Source organism: Vombatus ursinus, unplaced genomic scaffold (genome assembly GCF_900497805.2).
Source record: "Vombatus ursinus unplaced genomic scaffold, bare-nosed wombat genome assembly UNPS02014807.1, whole genome shotgun sequence".
In the NCBI taxonomy this organism is placed as follows: Eukaryota; Metazoa; Chordata; class Mammalia; order Diprotodontia; family Vombatidae; genus Vombatus; species Vombatus ursinus.
In genome coordinates, this window is record NW_020954585.1 from 10156421 (window position 1) to 10176997 (window position 20577).

The window sequence follows — 20577 nt, forward strand, 5'->3', positions numbered from 1 at the left end:
AAAATAGACTAGACCAAATGGCAAAAGAGATCCAAAAAGCCAATGAGGAGAAGAATGCCTTAAAAAGCAGAATTGGCCAAATGGAAAAGAAGATCCCAAAGCTCACTGAAAAAAATAATTCTTTAAAAATTAGAATGGAGTAAATGGATGCTAATGACTCTATGAGAAATCAAGAAATTATAAAACAAAACCAAAAGAATGAAAAAATGGAAAACAATATGAAATATCTCACTGGAAAAACAACTGACCTGGAAAATAGATCTAGGAGAGAGAATTTGAAAATTATTGGACTACCTGAAAGCCGTGACCAAAAAAAGAGCCCACACATCATCTTTCAAGAAATTGTCAATGAAAACTGCTCTGATATTCTAGAACCAGAGGGTAAAATAGAAATTGAAAGAATTTACTGACTACTTCCTGAGAGAGATCCCAAAAGGAAAACTCCTAGGAATATTATAGGCAAATTTCAGATTTCCCAGGTCAAGGAGAAAATGTTGCAAACAGCCAGAAAGAAACAATCCAGGTATTGTGGAGCTACATTCAAGATAACCCAAGATTTAGCAGCTTCTTTTACATTAAAGGATTGGAGAGCTTGGAATATGATATTTTGGAGGGCAAAGGAGCTTGGATTACAACCAAGAATCACCTACCCAGCAAAACTAAGTATAATCCTTCAGGGGGAAAAATGGACATTCAATGAAATAGAGGATTTTCAAGCATTCTTGATGAAAAGACCAGAGCTGAACAGAAAATTTGACTTTCAAATATAAGATTCCAGAGAAGCATGAAAAGGTAAACAGGAAAGAGAAATCATAAGGGACTTATTAAAGTTAAACTGAAAGATGATATTTGTAACTCATGAGATCTTTCTCATTATTACAGCAGTTGTAGGGAATATATATATATACATAATTGACTATAAAAGGATGATACCTAAAAGATAAAATTAAAGGGTGAAAGAGGAATGTACTGGGAGAAGGAGAAAGGGAGAGATAGAATGGGGTAAGTTATCTCACATAAAACAGGCAAGAAAAAGTTTTTACAGTGGAGAGGAAGAGGAGGGAGGTGAAGGGGAATGAGTGAACCTTACTCTTATCAAATTTGGTTTAAGGAGGGAATAACATACACACTCATTTGGGTATGGAAATCTATCTTACCCTACAAGAAAGTTGGGGGGAAGGGGATAAGAGAGGGAGGGTGATAGAAGGGAGGTCAGATTGGGGGGGGGTAATCAGAAGCAGACACTTTTGAGGAGGAACAGTAGTCAAAGAAGAGAACAGAATAAATGGGGGTGGAGTGGATAGGATGGTGGGCAATATAGTTAGTGTTTCATAACATGACTATTATGGAAGTATTTTGCATGATTACACATGTATTACCTATATAAAATTGCTTTCCTTCTCAATGAGGGTGGTGGAGAGGGAGGAAGGGAGAGAAACTGGAACTCAAAGTTTTAAAAACAAATATTTCAAAAATTGTTTTTACATGCAACTGGGAAATAAGATGTACAGGCAATGGGGTGTAGAAATCTATTTTACCCTACAGGACAATAGAAGGGGAAGGGAATCAGACAAGGAGAAGGGGTGATAGAAGGGAGGTCAGATTGGGGGAAGGGGTAATCAGAATCCATGCCATCATGGGGTGTGGGGAGGAGAAAGACGGGTAGAAAATATGGACCTCAAAATCCTGTGGAAGTGAATGCTGAAAACAAAAAATAAATAAATTAATTAAAATTTTAAAAAAATGAAGCACTGGATAATTTGGTTGCTGGAGAGTGCCTGCCTCTCTAGAGTTGTGCTTCCCGGAGTTGTGCTTCCTAGAGTTGTGCTGAAGCACAAAGAAGTTTGGCTGCTAGAGGACACCTGCCTGCTGGCACACGAGGTGGTTTTTGAGCTGGAGTCTACTGGCTCCCCTGCCTGTGCCAAGGTACTCGGGGGTCCTGGTTTAGGTGCTTGCCTGCTCCACCACCCTGGGGCTCAGGATCTCCCCTTGGTTTGCTGAGGTGGGCCTTGCTGTTGGCATGCTGTTTTGTACTGCTTCCCTTCCACTAGAGTGAGAGGGACCTTTCCTGTTAGTCCCCCAAGCTTCCCAGGCTACAAGACTGCTGCATCCCATCTTTCTACTGATTCAGCTGTTCCAGGATTTTTCCTGGGGTGATATTTTCTGAGTTTTTAGAGTTCAATAAGGGAGAGTGAGAGTGACTTCTTACTCTGCCATCTTGGCTCCCAGAAGTCCATATTCAAATCCAGTCCTCTTAAGAATGATTTTTTTTTTTTTGTTCCTTAGACAGACTTGGTGGAAGAAAGAATAAGGCTAAAAGTAGCACAGAGAACTCCTGAAGAAACCTTACGGATTTATAGTCTCAGAATGCTTTTGAATGCTATAGTTATAACTGTACTGGCAGCATGCTTTTATGCAATCTATGAAGCAACTATATTCTCCCAAGAACACATGAAAAAGGTAACTCACTTTTTTCTCCCCAAAATTTAAGTTGTAATTAAAAGAATTCATGAAATAGAACATGGGCTTTATTTATGTCCAGAGTTGGGGACCAGAATACCTGAATTTTCTCCCCACTTATGATTCCCTATGCTGGTCATTTAAAGTCTGTGACACTAATGATTAGTCACTCAACAAGCATTTATTAAGCCCTTACTATGTGCCAGACACTGTGCTAAACTTGTAGAATACTAATACAACCAGAAAAAAAATTCAGTCCCTGCTCTTAGAGGCTTTAAAATCTAATGAGTATAGACCACACGTAAAAGGAAGCTGAAAAGGAGAGGGCAAATAAGAAGAAGGAAAAAAAAGAATGTCAAGTCCAGAGTGTAACCTAGAGAAGATGGTCAGGGGCCTTCTCCTTAAATAGAGGTTCTAGGAGGAGCCATCCCATCATAGGGTAAGGATACTTCCACTGTGTGAATTCCAGGGCTGGAGTGAGACTTCAGGATATAGAACTGGGGCATTGTAGGTATCTGGAGTGGAATAAAGCAGGCAGTGAGATTATATAATTTTGGGGGGGGGGGCGCTAGGCAATGGGGTTAAGTGACTTGCCCAAGATCACACAGCTAGTAAGTGTCAAGTGTCTGAGGCTGGATTTGAACTCAGGTCCTCCTGAATCCAGGGCCAGTGCTCTATCCACTGCACCACCTAGCTGCCCCAGATGTTATATAATTTAAAGTGAACAACTAGTTACATAACTTTCAACAGAGTACATCAGGCAAACAGAGCCTTTGTAAAAATGAATGGAAAGTAGGAGAGGTATCAGAATTCTTATTGGTCAGATGATGTTTGTGAAATGGAAATAGAGGTCCAGGGAATTTCTAGAGGGTGTTCCTACCAACTTGGGATTCACAAAAGGCAGTTTCACATGTTATAGAGCAGTCAGTTAGAAGTCAAGACTACATGGGTTCTCCCACTAACTGGCTAGTTGACTTAGGACACCACCCTGGATCTCAGTTTCCTCACCTATAAAGTTAAGAGATTGAACTAAATATTATTTAAAGTCTCATCCAGCTTAGACTTTCTTTAGTTCTGTGACCACACTGTTTTGCAGCCAGTCATTTATCTTGACAGAGTTGAAATCTTTTGCCTTCCTAGGAGATTAACAAAATGATATTTGGAGAGAACCTTCTCATCCTCTATCTTCCCTCCATTGTAATTACACTGGCCAACTTTATCACTCCCATTATCTTCTCCAAGATCATTCACTATGAAGACTATTCACCAGCCTTTGAGATCAGGTTGACTCTCCTCAGGTAAATGATTGACTTGGCTCAGTTCAGCCAAGTCAATGTATCAACACTGTAAAGTTCTTTGCCACCCTTAAAGTGCTATTTAAATTACTCCTATTATCCATTAAAGTCGAAGATTATTTGTTGAGCATCTACCATATGTAGCCTGCTGTACTATGTGATGTTTTGTTGGAGCTGGAACAGAAAATGGTTACAGAGGTAGACAAAAAGATAATTAAGACCCAGTTTTTGCTCTTAACCAGTTTATAATTTATGGAGTCACTTGCCTTCTTTTTCTTTCTATTTTTGTTTGCTGCTCCTGGCTTCAAGGTTCTTATTAGAGTGAGTTACCAGGGTAGGGTTCTAAGTATCATGCTTAGGGGAGAGAGGAGAGAGAAGAAAAGGAATAGATTAATACCCCCACTTTCCCTTCTAGAGACCAAGAAGATGGTCTACCAACAGCACATCTGAGGCAACACTTCTTAGAGGCACAGGTCAAAACATCAACAAACAATTAATTTCAACAAATACTTATTAAGCACCTGCTTAATGAGCTGTAGATCAGGCCTGCACAACCTACTTATGGACAGTGGGCTGCTTGCAGCTGCCAAAATATTTCCTCTGCATTTCCTCTAAATTTTTTGCAGGCTGCCCAGAATCCTTTGTTTGACTGTAAGTGGCCCACGGGCTGCAGGTTGTGTAGGCCGGAGTTAGATATTGTTAATGAAAAGACAAAAAAAAAGAAATGAACCCTGTCCTCAGAGGGCTTATATGGGAAGGTGGGAGAATATAACATGTGGATAGTTAAATGGATACAAGATAATTTTTTTTTTTTACCACTAATAATTGAGGAAGATTATGGAAAGTTTTAAAGAGGAGGTGCTACCTGAACTGACCCTTTATGGAAGCTAGGAATTCTAAGAGAGGAAGCAATGTACCCTATACTTAGTGGATGATTTAAGGTGGAGTATTTCTTTGACCCTGCTTAGCTCTCATCTAGCTACTATTCCTCTCTCTTCCCTTGATGATTTCCTTTCTTTCATCTCCTTGACAGCTAAGCTTCTTGAAAAAGTTGTCCATTCTCTATAACTTGAGACACTTGCAATCTGGTCCTCACTCCTAGCACTCTACTGAAATTGTTGCTCAAAGGGCACCAATGATCTCCCCAATCACCAAATTCAATGACTTTTCTTCCTTTCTCATAGTCTCTATCCTTTGGGTGTGCTAGAGGAGACATTTTCCTCATGGAAAGTAGCCAGAAAAAAAATTTTTTAATTCAAATTACAGGCTCTCTCTCTCTTGCCCTTTTATCAGACCAAAAGAGTTGCTTTGTCAATTATGTGCATAGGCATACATACATACATACATATATATTTCAATATATTGGCAAATAAGTTACATATGCATCTACGTGCATGTTTATGTTTCATATGTAATTTATATACACATCTATATACACTCATATGTATCATTTATCTATATCTGTCTATATCTATATATATTACTTTTTTCCATGAATCTATGATGTTTGGCATATTTAGAGATAAAACCCCTTCAAAATGGGAATATTGGGGCAGGGGTAAGGATGATATTTTTCCTAATTTTTGTGGAAAAAACAACAAAGTTATTGGGGGAAAGCATATTTTTCCCTATTTTTTTTGTCCTTTACATCTTTAGCCATAAATGCCAACAGATTGTGTGGGCAAAGCAGCCTGATTGACTGTCTCTCCTCCTCCCTTTTCCCTCTTTTTTTTCCTACACAGGTGTGTCTTCATGCGATTGGCCACCATTTGTGCGCTGGTGTTTACCCTGGGGTCCAAGATAACCTTCTGTGACAATGAGGATTGTCGAGTCTGTGGCTATAACCACAAACTCTATCCAGTAAGTCTAGCTGGCTACTGAAATGTTTTTGAACCATATCAGTTGTTCACCAACCCTACAGGTCCATATAAAATCCATTTTGAGTCTAGATTAAGCTGGCTGGCCTGATTTCGTTACTGCACTGGCAAAACTATGGATTCCACAGTGATGATTTTATGGATAAGGGAATAAATGGAATAGAGATGCTTTAAATGTGATCACCTCAAGTAGGGATGGATTTACTTTGAGGTTTATAGGAACCATACCCACAGAAATCCAGCTGTTTCCTCCTCTTCCCATCCCTACCTCCTAAAAGTTGGAGTCCAAGCCTAACTTTCAGCCCCATTGAAGCAGTGGGAATACAGGAGAAATAGCTTCCATTCATTTCCCTAGGCCCCATGGGTCAAGAGAGATCTGTGTTGAAGTTTCCACTATTTAAAAGCATTAAAACCACCACTGATTTCAAGACTTCTTTATGTAGATTTTCTGTTGACAGTAGCTCTTTTTCTTTTTTTTTTTGACAGTAGCTTTTAATGCATCTGTCTTGGGGCAGATTGAGTCATGGCCCTCATCTGGGAAGAATTCCTCATTGCTTCTGAGATATGAAAGTTTGGAATAATGTAATGGGTCACTTGGTGATTTATAGGATTTCTCGGGCTTAATTTATAACTCAGTGGGTTCTTTTCCATGGAAATGTAATTGACTCAGGAAGACATTTCTTCTCAGTCCTTTATTGTGTCTTATCCACATGCTAGTTTCCAGTGCTTAGGAGTTCACTTAGTCTCATGAACAAATGAAATCGGCAGTGAAAGATGTTGGGATTTGGAACAACTCTCCCAAAACTGTTGGCCCTAAACAAACTACAGAGTCTTCATTAGGTGGTTCTCTAAGGTTGTCCTATTAGAACTTGGGAGGCCACAGGACAAAGTTGGACAGGACTTTGGTGCTCAGATAGAGAAGAGAAGGGCTAGCAGGTACCCTAAGTTAGGCAAATCAATGGCCAAAACCAGACCAATCAATTCCGAAGGAGTACGTAGAGAGCGATGGGTATAGGCACAGAAGAGATAGTAATGTAGATCTAGTCAGCTAATAATAACTCCCATCTATGTATCACTTTGAGGCTTATAGAGTGCTTTCCTCACCTTCCTTGCAACTTTAGCCTTAGACAATTGGCTTAGAAGAGTACTAAGAGGCTAAGTGACTTGTCTAGGATCACACAGTCAGTATGTGTCAGAAAAAGGACTTGAACCCAAGACTTCCTGGCTTTGAGTCTAGTTTTATATCCATCATACTATAATATCTCTTTAACAGTAGAGTAAAGCTTTGCTGATTAGGAATAAAATTATCTATCTACTATACCATACCCCTTCTCATTCTGCCCCTCACTTCCCAGCCCAATCAGTCTCCTCACTGGAAACTCAGACTCTACTCCTGGCTCTGACCTTTCATCTTATTCTGCTAAGATGACCCCTGTAATACTTCCCAGCCTTCACAATACCCCTGTGGTTGGGGGAACCACAATACCTTCATCTTTCCCCTTTCTAGCACTCAGATAAATGGCACAGGTATTATCATCCTCGTTTTATAAAAGAGTAACAAGAAGATGAAACTACAGAAGGTCAGTTGAATTGTTCACGGTTGTATATATGAAGTGTCTGAAGCAAGTCCAGAGTCTGCAAAGGTTTGGGAGCATAAAGTAAGGAACCCTGGGTAGGAGATGATGGAGTCAAAGTACCAGGCACAGGGTCTTGGTGACCAGGGGCTCAGTATCCAGACACTGGGTACCAGCAGTAGAGAGTGAAGCTGGTTGCTGAGCCAAAACCTTTGTGGTCCATGGGTTCTTTGTATCCTGGCTGCCCAAGGCCAGAGTTGGTTTCATAGATGGAGGCAAGTATGTGTGTACCCGGAAGGAATAAATAGTGAAGCAGCACCCAACAAAACTGCACGGTAGGTTCAAGAAGGCCTACCATGTGGTCATCACAACCCTATGTAGGTAGGGAGTTTAGAGAGTGGATGGGGCAGGAGATTAGAAGACTTAAGATCTGGATTTTGTGACCAAATGAGAATGGATTCCTTTTTCTTATTTTTGGTTTCAGTGCTGGGAGAATCAATTTGGACAAGAAATGTATAAGCTAACAATCTTTGACTTGATTATCAATCTTGCCGTAACTGTATTCGTTGAATTTCCTAGAAAGTAAGTATGAGTAATATTCTTACCCAATACTATAGTTTTCATTCATCTACTCATTTAAAACATTTTTCTAAAATTTAATTTTTTTCAATGAATAAGCATTTATTTTCTCTCTCACCCACTCCCAATTGAAAAAAATAAATAAAACAAAACCTTTGTAACAAATATACATAGTCAAGTTAAATAAATTCTTTTATTGGCCATGGCTAAAAATATGTGTCTCATTCTGCACCTAAAGAGTCCATCTCCTACCTCTCTGTCATGAGGTGAAAGCATGCTTCATCAGCGTGCTCTGGAGTCGTGATTGTTCATTATATTAAGCACCCGCTATTTTCACACACACATATATTGAAAATAGTAGGTGCTTAATACATGTTTGTTGAAAACAACTTTGAAAGAATTAAGAACTCTAATAAATGCAACGAACAATCATGATTCCAGAGCACACTGATGAAGCGTGCTTTCACCTGCTGACAGAGAGGTGATGGACTCTCAGGTGCAGAATGAGACACATGTTTTTAGCCATGGCCAATGAGGGAATTTATTTTACTTGACTATGTATATTTGTTACAAAGGTTTTGTTTTATTTATTTTTTTCAATTGGGAGTAGGTGAAAGGGATATGTTATATCCCATATAAAATATTAAAAGAGGCAGAGGACGATCTCTAGCATGTGTCTTCCAGAACAAGGTCTTGTAACATTTTCTATATCAGATGGTTGTTTGGTAAAGTCCGTGGACCACTCCTCAGAATGATATTTTTTAAATGCATGAAATAAAATATACAGGATTATAAAGCAAACCAATTATACTGAAATACATTTATTAAAATATTTTTAAAAACAAGTTCATGGGACCCAGGTTAAGAACACTTACTATAGAGGATTTATATAAAGATTTGGCCAGATAGATAGAAAGAGCTTTTACTTTGTGCCAAGTGCTGGGATACAAATCTGAACAGACAAGACAATCTCTGCCTCCAAGGAATTTATAATCTAATGGGGGAAGAGAACATAGAAAGGGGTAGTGTGGAGAAGGTCAAGAAATTCAGAGAAGGCCAATTTGATGAGATAAGGCAAAATATTACCTGTCGAAGCACAGGGAGCTAGTACAAATTTCCAGTGAGGAGACCTACTAGGCTGGGAAGTGAAGGATAACATGAGTATAGCAGTGTGGTGTAATGGATAGAGAGAGCTGGCCTCAAAGCCAGGAATACCTGGGTTCAAGGCCTATCTCTGCCACATCCTTGTCGTGTGATCCTAGGTAAGTCATTTAACCTCTTAGTGTTCTAGGCATTTCTCTAACAATATAAGTTACAGAGGTAGTGCTGCCATGCATTGGTAGATGGAGTTTCATCCTCTGATGCTTCTTTGTACCAATGAATTCACAGGTTCATGTGTGTAAACAAACATATATTTGTGGATGTATGTTGTATGTATCTGTATAGATACAAGACAGCTAGATGGCATAATGGATAGAGTATTGGAATTAGAGTCAAGAAGACCTGAGTTCAAACCCTGCCTTAGATGCATACTAGCTGTGTGATCTTGGCAAGTCACTTAACCTCTGTCTGCCTCAGTTTCCTTATCTGTAAAATGGGGATGATAATAGCACCAGCCTCCCAGTATTGTTGTAAAGATCAAATGAGATATTTGTAAAATATTTTGCAAACCTTTAAGGGCCATATAAATGTTGTTGTTGTATACCAGCACTCCACCAATTTGCTTTGTCTAAGATCCAGATGATTTTTTCAGTTATCAAAGTGTATGTATGTATATGTAGGTATAGGTGTATGTGGGTTGGTATACAAGATGTAAGAATCTTGCCCTAAGGTACTGATTTCTAGTCTCTGATGAGATTCTCTGAGGATCTAACAAAGGGCCTTGAAAGGTCTTCTGCACTGACTGATTTTTTTCTTTTCTTTTTTTTTTTTTGGTGAGGCAATCAGGATTAAGTGACTTGCCCAGGGTCACATAGCTAGTAAGTTTCAAGTGTATGAGGCTGGATTTGAATTCAGGTCCACCTGACTCTAAGGCCAGAGCTTTATCTACTGCGCCATCTAGCTGCCCCTTCACTGACTTTGAGTTGGAACTATTCATATTTGACCAAGGAACTCCCTGGGCTATATATAAGGTGTGTGAAAGTTCTGGTGGCCAGTATTTCCCTTGCTCTCTACTCCATCCATCCCTTTCCCTTCACTTACATTTAATTCAAGGAAGGGAATTTGAACCTGAGTGGGAGTCGCTGCAGTGACTGCTACAAAGTCCAAGGATTACCCAGGAAGGTTCTCTGTACTGTGGGCTTCTTCTTTTCTACTTTATCTTGATAGTAAAACACAAATAAGCATGGGTAAGAGTGAGAAAATACATTACTATCTCTTCCCTTGTAAACATGGTTTTGTCTCTTTCCTGAAAATGACTATATTCATAAGCCTGGAACCTCTACTATCCCATTTATAATATTGTTTGTGTAAATTTTTATACCCCGCTGTTGTTGTTCAGTTGTTTTTTAGTCATGTCTTTATAACCTCATTTGGGATTTTCTTGGCAAAGATACTAGAATAGTTTGCCATTTCTTTCTCCAGCTTATTTTATAGATGAGGAAACTGAAGCAAACAGAGTTAAGCGACTTGTCCAGGATCACACAGCTATTAAGTGTCTGAGGCCGGATTTGAATTCAGGTCCTCTTGACTCCAGAGTTGGTGCTCCACTGTGCCACCTAGCTTCCTGCCCCCGCCCAAAAAAACAACAACTCAGAGAAATCAGGGGGTGATTTTGCAAATTATAAAAGCATTTTTCATTTTACAAAAAAAATTATTCATCAAAATAAGGTTTCTGAATAGGTAACAAGTTCTCATGTATTTAAAATGTGATCCAGTGATTTAAAATTAATGTATGACTTTTCAGAAACATCTATTATAGTACTCTGGCACAGAATTTCTAAGTAGTGTATAGATTGTGATCTGTATTTATGGTGTGATGTATAGTTAGCACATGTCATCTTTCTTCAAGAGCGTTTTTCTTTTTTTCTTTTCCCATTTAAGTAAAACTAGGAACGTTCTCTCTTAGTCTTCTGGGAAGTTTTAGTCCCAGCTTAAGAAGACAACAGATTTGAAGAGAAGTGAGAGGAAGAGAAAGTTAATGTTAATTAAAAATTTTTTTTAAAAGACAATTACTTTGGGGGCAGCTAGGTGGCGCAGTAGATAGAGCACTGGCCCTGGAGTCAGGAGGACCTGAGCTCAAGTCCAGCCTCAGACACATAACACCAGCTGTGTGACTCTGGACAAGTCACTTAACTCTAATTGCCTCATAAAAAAAAAAAAAAAAGACAATTGCCTTCATAATGTTCCATCAATAGTATCTGTAAATTTGTTCTCCAAGGAAAATTCCTCATTCTTTGACTGTGTTTACACTGAGTGCCAAGCTCTGGCTCAAGGGAAAGGTTGTTATATTTGGAGTCAAGAGTTCTTGGTTCTGTTTCTACCACTTACTGCTTGTGAGACTTTGGGTAGATCACTTTAACTTAGGTAAACCTCAGTGTCCCATCATTTGTGAAAGGCAGGTATAATGCCTGCCCTGTCTTCTTCATAGGTTTGTTGTGAGGATCAAATCAGATGACATACAAAGTTTTTGTTTAAAACTGTAAAGATCCTTTCTTTCCAGGTCTCCCTTATGTATTCTCTTTTCCCATTAGAATGTAAAGTTCTTGAGGTTAGGGACTAGCTTGCTTTCAGCTGGGTGGTAAAATAAATAGAGCATTTAGTCTGAGAGTCAGGAAGACCTGAGTTCAAATCCCACTTGAGACACGTAATAGCTGTGTGATCTTGGGCAAGTCACTTAACTTCTTTCTGTCTTAGTTTTATCTATAAAATGGGATAGTAATAGCACCTACCTCTCAGAGTTATTGTGAGGATTAAATGAGATATATTTGTAAAGCACTTAGTACAGAGCTTGGCACATGGTAGGTACTTAGTAAATATTTCCTTCTTTCCTTGTATTTATATCCCCAGCACTTCACATAGTTCTTGACACTCTATATCATCTCTTATTTATCACATTTGCTTTTAGGTTATTGGTGACCTACTGTTCTTCTTGGAAATTAATTCGGTACTGGGGGCAACAGGAGTTTGGCATTCCTGATAACGTCCTGGGGATTGTTTATGCGCAGACAATCTGCTGGATTGGATCCTTTTTCTCCCCCCTCCTCCCTGCAATTGCAACTGTGAAGTTTATTATCATCTTTTATGTGAAAGAGGTAATGGCAGAAATGAGAGGGGCCTAAAAGTGATGGGCAAAGGGTCTCCTAGGTGCCAGACCCTGCACTAGGTGCTAATGATAGAAGGACAAAAACAACAAGTTCCTGCCCTCAAATAGTTCACATTTCATTGGGGGGAAACAACAGATACACATCTAAGTAAATTATACACACATATGTATATGTATAACGTACATAGTATTTACTGAGATGTGTCCATTGTTTCTCCCAATAAAATGTGAATTTTTAATATATATATGTGTATACACACGTATATGTATATACGTGTGTATGTGTATATATATATATATATATGCATGTATATATATAAATATGTAAATACAGAGCAATTTGTTACAGAAGATACCTAATAATGGAGGGGTTAAGAAAGGTCTGACATAACCCTTGAGTTGTACTTTGAAGGTGGCACCTTTTCATGGTGTATATATAGATGAGAGGCAAGCTGGCATAGTGGAGAGAGTCAGGCTTGGATTCAGGAAGACTTAGGCTCAAATTTTACTTCTGATAAATACTAGATTTGTGGGCATGGGCAAGTTTAACATCTCATTGTCTCCAGGCAACTCCAGGTTTCACAAGAATTTCTGGTCTGCATGAATGAGGGAGTTTTCACACGGGGAGCTCCTTACATTGATAAAGGCAGACTTTTGAGGCTTAAAAAAAACTAAAACACAGAACGTCATCCTCCAAATCGGAAAGGGGTTATATGCAAATAAGCCCCCCCCTTCTTTGTATCTCAGCAGCTCTCGAAAATGAGATGCATAATTTATGACATGTTGCTACTTAATCAACTGGGCTAATGAGCACCACTGTGATGAGGTGATCTCTGCCTCAGTTAAAGAATCAGTGTGTTGAGGATATACCTGGAATCTGATGTCAATTTTCTGTCCTCAGACATAGGAATAACATTTTCTTTGCTTTGGAGTCTTAGTAGATATAATTGAGTAACTGTTTACCCTGATCTCTCTCTTAGGATTATGGAAGGGATTCCTGAGAAAGTACTTGAATAGGATTGGATTTGGAATCAGAAGAATTGGGTCCAAATCCTAACTCCTAGCTACTTACCACCTCTGTGACCTTGGGCAAGTTATTTAATCTTTCTGAACCACAGTATTGTAAAATCTAGTAAGGGTGGATTAGATGACCTCTGAGGTCCTTTCCAGCTCCAAATCTGTAATCATGACCTATTATGTTGTTATTGTGGTTAATAACTGTGTGACTCTGGGCAAATCATTTAACTTCTTTTTGCCTCAATTTCCTCAACTGTAAAATGTGGATAATAATAGCATTTATCTCACAGGGTTGTTGTGAGGATCAAACAATATAAAGCATTTAGCACAGTTATCTGATACACCATAGGTGCTTAATAAATGCTTATACCCCTTATTCCATTAAATTGTAGGCTCCTTGAGGCCAGGAACTATCTTTTGCCTCCTTTTGCATCCCCGCATTTAGCACTGTGCCTGGCATATAGTAGGCGCTTAATAAATGTTAATTGAATTGAATTCCCTAATATGAGAGCACTTCCAATATATGAATTCCCTCCACCAATCGCAGGCCATCAGAACAGCATAACCTGTGACTTAGTAGACAAATCCTAAAGAGTTGCTTGAGGTATTGACTTGCTCAGGATCATACAACTAGTAAGAATCAGAAGTAGAATTTGTACCCACGTCTTCCTAACTCTAAGCCCAGCATTGTAGACATTACACCATATACTGCTTTTTCCTGAGATGATAGTTGTAAGGTAAACAGGGTCTTGAACTTTTCAACCAGAGGGATGATTTGATTATGGCCTTAGAGTCACATCCTCAGGGCTGATATTGGGAACTTTCTTTTGGTGTCTTTAAGCAAGGTCTGATACTTCCTTGAAAGTTAAAAACTATATGGGGAAATGAAGAATGATGGCAGGGAAGAGGTGGGAGAATTTTACTAAAAGGAAATAGCATTCGGGTAGGGGAAATAGAATGAAATAAGGAAAAGTTTGGTTCTTAAATCAGTCGCCCTTGTTTTTGTTTCAGTTCTTCAGTTCGTTTTGTTCTTCTTTGCTCCTTTCTACAGATCAGCCTGATGTATACCTGTAGACCCTCCACAAGGCCTTTCAGAGCATCAAATTCTAATTTTTTCTTCTTGTTGGTGCTGTTAATTGGACTGACATTGGCCTTCATTCCACTGGGAATCAGCATGACACAGTAATCATGAATTTGTCTTCCATAACTCTTAAGTAGATACTTTGGTTTGTGGACTGAATTGTTGTTGTTTTTTTTTTTAAGTTTGAAAAGAAGTATAAAATGGCATCCGAGATACTTCTTTGCCTAAATGAAAGTATTATTTTGCCTTTGTGGAAACTTATTAGAATAATAGATAAAGATTCAAGGAGTGTTCAGCCTTTTGTTAAGTTGACTTCTTATTTTCATAAAGAAATTTTTATTGAAGTCTTGTTTTTTTACATAAGATACATTTATTTCCCCTTGTATCATTACTCCTCCAAAGAACCACTCCATATACCAAAGAACTTTAAAAAAAGAAAAAGTAGGGGCAGCTAGGTGGCGCAGTGGATAAAGCACTGGCCCTGAAGTCAGGAGGACCTGAGTTCAATTCTGGCCTCAGACCAAACACTTGACACTTACTAGCTGTGTGACCCTGGGCAAATCACTTAACCCCAATTGCCTTTTAAAAAAAAAAAAAAGAAAAAGTAAAGCCTATCAATACCTTGAAAAAAGAACCTGACAACATATACAATGTTCTGCACCCATAGCTCATCCACCTCTGCCAAGTTGTAGAGGGCAAGTGTCTTCTCATATGTTTTCTTTGGGGCTGAACTTGTGCTTTGTAATTTTGCAGCATTTATTTTCAATTTATTTTGTGTCACTCTAGTCAGCTATCATTTATTAAGCACCTACTATGTGCTGGGTACTGTGATAGGTGCTGGAGATTCAAAGAAAGGCAAAAAAAAAGAAAAAAACCCCAGTCTCTGTTCCCAAGGAGCTCACAGTATAAAGGGAGAGACAATATGCAAACAACTATGCACAAACAAGCTATATGCAGGATAAATAGGAAATAAGTAAGAGGGAAGGTACTAGAATTAAGAGGGATTAGGAAAGGGTTCCTGTAGAAGGTTGAATTTTGGTTGGAATTTGAAGAGTGGGGAGATAGAGTGTTGTATGGGAGGAACCTCCAGGTGCAGGGATGTCACTAGAACCTAGAGTACATTATTGGAGGGGAATAAGGTGTAAAAGACTGGTAAGGTAGGAGGGGCCAAGTTTTATGAATGACAAACATTTTTATATTTTATATTTGGGCCAAAAGGATTAATAAAATCCAAAGTATTTTATATTTGATCCTGGAGGTGAAAGGGAGCCACTAGAGTTAATATGGTCAGTTTTGTGGTGGTGATTCTATCCATTTATATCACTGGAGTCATTGTATGTATTGTTTTGTCTGCTGTGTTTACTTCACTTTGCATCTCTTTGTGTAAATCTTTCCATGAAACTGTTTACTTGAGCGCTAATCTTGACTTGAACAACTGGTCTATTTCAACAGCATTCCATCTTCCAAGGCCTGTGGACCCTTCACAAATTATAACATCTCCTGGGACGTGGTCCCTAAGACTGTAAACACTTTTCCAAGTGCTTTGCAAACATTAATTCGTAGCATCACTTCAGAAGCATTTGCTGTGCCTTTCTTTATTGTTATCTGGTAAGTAAAGCCCATGTAAATTTACTTTTTACATCAGTAAAGCAAAGGGCATAAAGGATGCTGGGAGTGAAGTGAAGAAAGCACGGTTTAATGGGACCAGCACTGAAGCAGAGAGTTAGACCAACCCCACCCTGATCATTATTTACTGTGGGACCTTGGACAAGGCAATTCACTTCCCTCTCAGCCTCAGTTTTCTAATCTGTAAAATGAGGATAATGCTGGTACTACCTGCCTCACGTGGATGTTGTGAAAGTTTGTAAAGTTCTTTGTAAACTATAAAACATGGTAGAAATGTAAGGCCAACTGTGATTACCTCATGGGATCCCAGTTTCCTCACTTGTGAAGTGGAGAGGTTGGATTAGCTCTAAAATTTTATGATTTGGTTTCTTGTACAGGAATGATAATTTTTTTTTCATATTATCTACCCCTCTAGCTTGGAGTTGGGTTCATTAATAATAAAAACAATGATGGCTAGTATTATATAATGCTTTAAAGGTTTGCAGAGCACTTTATATATGTTATCTCCTTTGATGCTCACAACAACTCTGTGAGCTGTTATTATCTCCACTTTATAGATGAGGAAACTGAGGCTTAAAGAGGTTAAGTGCCTTGGCCAGGGCCACTAACTAGTGTCTGAGAAAGCATTCAGACTCAGGTTTTTCTGACAAGTTAGTATTCTACCCACTATACTACTTACCTGCCTAGAATGGGAACATAGAGGAAGAGAGAAGACCTTTTTGGAGACTGTTGCAGTAATTCAGATGAGGGCCTGAAAGCAGCATGAAAAAGTGAGAAGGGGACATATACTGTGAATCAATAGGGCTTGACAGTTGACTGGATGTGGGAGGTGATGAAAAGGGAAGGGTCAAAGGTAATCAAGCCATGGTTTGACACATGGGAGACTGAATGAAGGGACAATACCATGGCCCCTTGCCTATAATTAAATGTTGAATAGTGTGATATCATCTCTTAGTGCTGCAGGTGTTCAGAGAAATGGGAGGTTCAGTTAGGGCAGGAATCGTGCAGCTGAGCCTTTGAAGTTTCACTGTGAAGAATGTAAGATGTGTAGAGTCAGAGGGGAGAGAGAAGAACATCCCAGGTGAAAGGGGCAGAATGACTCAAGATATAGAAGTGGGAATTCTGTTCAACAAACATCTTATGAAATGCCTAATTTGTGTAAGGTAGTGCTAGGAATGCAAAGATATACAGGAGCAGCCATATCTCTGAGTAACCTAACAGTCTCAGAGAATTGGGGGCATCTAGTTGGCACAGGAGAGAGAGTGATAGACCTGGAGTCAGGAAGACCTGAGTTCAAATCCTGTCTCAGACACTAACCAGTTGCGTGACCCTGGGCAAGTCACTTAACCTTTATCTGCCTTGGGTTCTTCACCTGTAAAGTGGGAATAATCATACTTTCCCCGAGTTATTGTGAGGATAAAATGAGATAATATTTGTAAAGTCCTCTGTAAACCTTAAAGTGCTATATAAATATTAGCTATTATTATTATTAGTGTGACACGTTTATGGAACAGAAAAAATGAGCCTGATTAGATTGGAACATGTACATTGTGAAGTAGTGGGAAATTGGCTTGGATGGATTGTATAGGACTAATAACAATACTTTAGATTATATAGAATACATAACAGAAGGCCTCGGCCAGGCAGTGGAATGTAGGCGTAATGTGACTAAGTACTACTTAAATAAAGTGACCTATCACATACAAATTATTCCAGACCAAGTGCATAAATTATTATGTTTAGATTATTTGCTATTTGTAGAAGAGCATCACGGCATAGTGAATAGAGAGCTGGTTTCAGGACGTAAGAAAACCTGAATTCAAGTACCACCTCTGAACACATGCTGGCTGTGTGACCCTGAGCAAATTACTTAAACTTTTAGTCCCCTGTGGCAATTGGCTGAAGACTATTCCTTTCAGAAAAGGTACAATCTGCATTGATAGGGGGAGCTCCTTCATCGTGAGTTTCCTATACCCGTGAAATAATAGATCAGGACCAAAGGGGGAAAAACCTTCTATTTTTATATCATATGTGACTCGTTTTCCACTAAGGTGGCAGATAAGTGAAGAGCTCACTGGACATGAAGTCTTTCAAGGAAGGGTCTTGTTAGTTATTAGTTGGCTGTCTAACTCACTTATGGCTTGATATCTAGGGTGGGGACTTTATATTTCATTGCCAAAAATGTTTGCAGAGGGGTTTTTTCCCTTGATATTTAAAATCCTTTTTTTAAAAAAAATTTTCATTACATTTTAAGTTTTGAACTGTTTCCCTTCCTCCCTCCCCACTCCACATTAGAGAAGCCACAATTTCACACTTGTGTGTGTGTGTGTGTGTGTGTGTGTGTAAAATCATTCTATGCTCACTTCTATTTATCACTTTTTTCTCTGGAGGTGGATAACATCTTCCTTCGTAGGTCCTTTGTAGTTGATTTGAGTATAATACTCAGAGTAATTTAGTCGTTCAGTTTTTCTTTGAACAATATTGCTGTTATTGTATCCATCATTCCCTTGGTTCTGTTCATTTCACTTTTCATTATTTCATGCAAGTCTATGTTTTTTTCTAAAATCAAGCTGCTTATCATTTCTTACAGCACAGTAGTATTCCATCACAATTATATACCACAAATAGTTTAGTCATTCCCCAATTGATGGGCATCCCTTCAGTTTCCAGTTCTTTGCCAGCACAAAGAGAGCTGCTATAAATATTTTAGAACCCATAGGTTCTTTCTCTTTTTCCCTGATCACCTGAGGAAACAGACCTATTGGTATTGCTGGGTCAAAGGGTATATACAGTTTTATAACTCATTGGGCATAATTCCAGATTATTCTCCAAAATGGTTGGATTAGTTCACAGTTCCACCAATAGTGTATTAGTGTCCCAATTTTTCCACTTTCCCTCTAACATTTGTCATTTTCCCCTTCCATCATTTTAGCCAATCTGATAGGTGTGAAATGATATCTCAAAGTTGTTTTAATTTATATTTCTCTAATCAATAATGACTTAAAGTATTTTTCCATATGACTACATATAGCTTTTTTTTGAGGGGGGGCAATTGGGGTTAAGTGACTTGCTCAGGGTCACACAGCTAGTAAGTGTCAAGTGTTTGATCTGAGGTCAAATTTGAACTCAGGTCCTTCTGACTTAAGGGCCAGTGCTTTATCCACTGCGCCACCTAGCTGCCACCATGTAGCTTGTATTTCTTCATCTAAAAATTGCTTCTTCGTGTCCTTTGACCATTTATCATTTGGGAAATGACTCTTATTCTCATAAATTGACAAGTTCTCTATATATTTGAAATATGAGGCCTTTATCAGAGAAACTATCTATAAAATCTCTTCCCAATTTTGTGCTTTCCTTCCAATCTTGGCAACACTGGTTTTATTTGTACAAAAACTTTTGAATTTAATGTACTTAAAATTATTCTTTTTACATCTCATAATGTTCTCTATCTCTTGTTGATTCATAAATTCTTCTCCTATCCATAAGTCTGATAGGTAATATGTTCCATGTTCTTCACATTTTCTTGTAATATCTCCCTTTATATCTAGATCATGTATTCGTTTTGGCCTTGTCTTGGTAAATGGTATAAGATATTGGTCTATACCCAATTTCTGCCAAACTGCTTTTCAACTTTCCCAACGATTTTTACCAAATAATAAATTCCTTTCCCAAAAACTCATTATGTTTGTCAAATACAAGATTACTATAATCATTTACTACTATGTATTATATGTCTACTCTGTTCCACTGATCTACCTTTCTATTTCTTAGCCACTACCAGATAGCTTTGATAATTGCTGCCTTATAGTTTTAAGATCTGGTACTGCTAAACTTCGTTCCTTTAATTTTTTTTCCATTAATTCCTTTGATATCTTTGACCTTTTATTCTTCCAGATAAATTTTATTTTTCCTTTTTCTAACTCAATAAAACATTTTTTTTTTGGTAATTTAATTGGGATGGCACTGAATAAGTAGATTAAATTAGATAGAATTATCATTTTTATTATATTAGTTCTACCCACCATAAAAAGTGTTATTTTCCTTCTTTATTATTAATTTATTTACTTTTAGTTTTGAACATTCACTTCCATAAGCTTTTGAGTTTAAATTTTCTCTCCCTCCCTTCCTGCCTCCCCAAGACAGCGTGCAATCTGATATAGGTCTACACATACAATTTTATTAAACATATTTTCACATTAGTCATGTTGTAAAGAAGAATTAGAACCAATAGGAGGAACTAGAAGAAAGAAGAAACAAAACAAAACAGAAGAAAAAAAAAGCAAATAGTATGCTTCCATCTGCATTCAGACTCCGTAGTTCTTTCTCTGGATGTGGATAGCATTTTCCATCATGAGTCTTTTGGAGATGTCTTAGATCCTTGCATTGCTGAGAAGAGCTAAGTCTATCAAAGTTGGTCATCACACAATGTGGCTGTTACAAAAATTGTTTTATAATTATATTCAAGTAATTTCTGAGTTTGTCTTGGCAGGTATACTTCCAGGTAGTTTATGTTGTTTACGGTTATTTAAAATGGAGTGTCTCTTACTATCTTTTCTTCCAAGGTTTTGTTGGTGATATATAGAAATGCTTATGATTTGTGTGGGTTTATTTTATATCCTGCTACTTTGCTAAAATTATTATTTCAACTAGCTTTTTAGTTGTCTCTAGGATTTTCCAAGTATATCATGTCATCTGCAAAAAGAGATAGTTTTATTACCTCATTGCCCATTTTGATTCCCTCAATTTCTTTTTCTTCTCTTATTGCTATTGCTAGCATTTCTAATACAATATTGAATAACACTGG

At 38.2% G+C, this 20577-nt stretch overlaps 1 protein-coding gene across 4 annotated transcripts in view; it reads left to right on the forward strand.

Moving 5' to 3' along the window:
- Window positions 1–20577, forward strand: part of LOC114051935 (transmembrane channel-like protein 7) — a 71169-nt gene that overhangs the window by 41371 nt on the left and 9221 nt on the right. For 3 of the 4 annotated variants that reach the window (XR_003570198.1, XM_027874354.1, XM_027874358.1), the window contains 7 exons: window positions 2287–2460; window positions 3601–3758; window positions 5498–5615; window positions 7691–7788; window positions 11852–12038; window positions 14118–14248; window positions 15600–15755. Coding sequence is in view for 3 of the 4 variants with exons in the window: in XM_027874354.1 (XP_027730155.1) it covers window positions 2287–2460; window positions 3601–3758; window positions 5498–5615; window positions 7691–7788; window positions 11852–12038; window positions 14118–14248; window positions 15600–15755 (1022 nt within the window). In the remaining variant the exon portion in view is untranslated. Of the gene's footprint in view, window positions 1–2286; window positions 2461–3600; window positions 3759–5497; window positions 5616–7690; window positions 7789–11851; window positions 12039–13029; window positions 13093–14117; window positions 14249–15599; window positions 15756–20577 lie in introns of those variants that run through there. The other variant, XM_027874357.1, reaches the window with a different exon arrangement.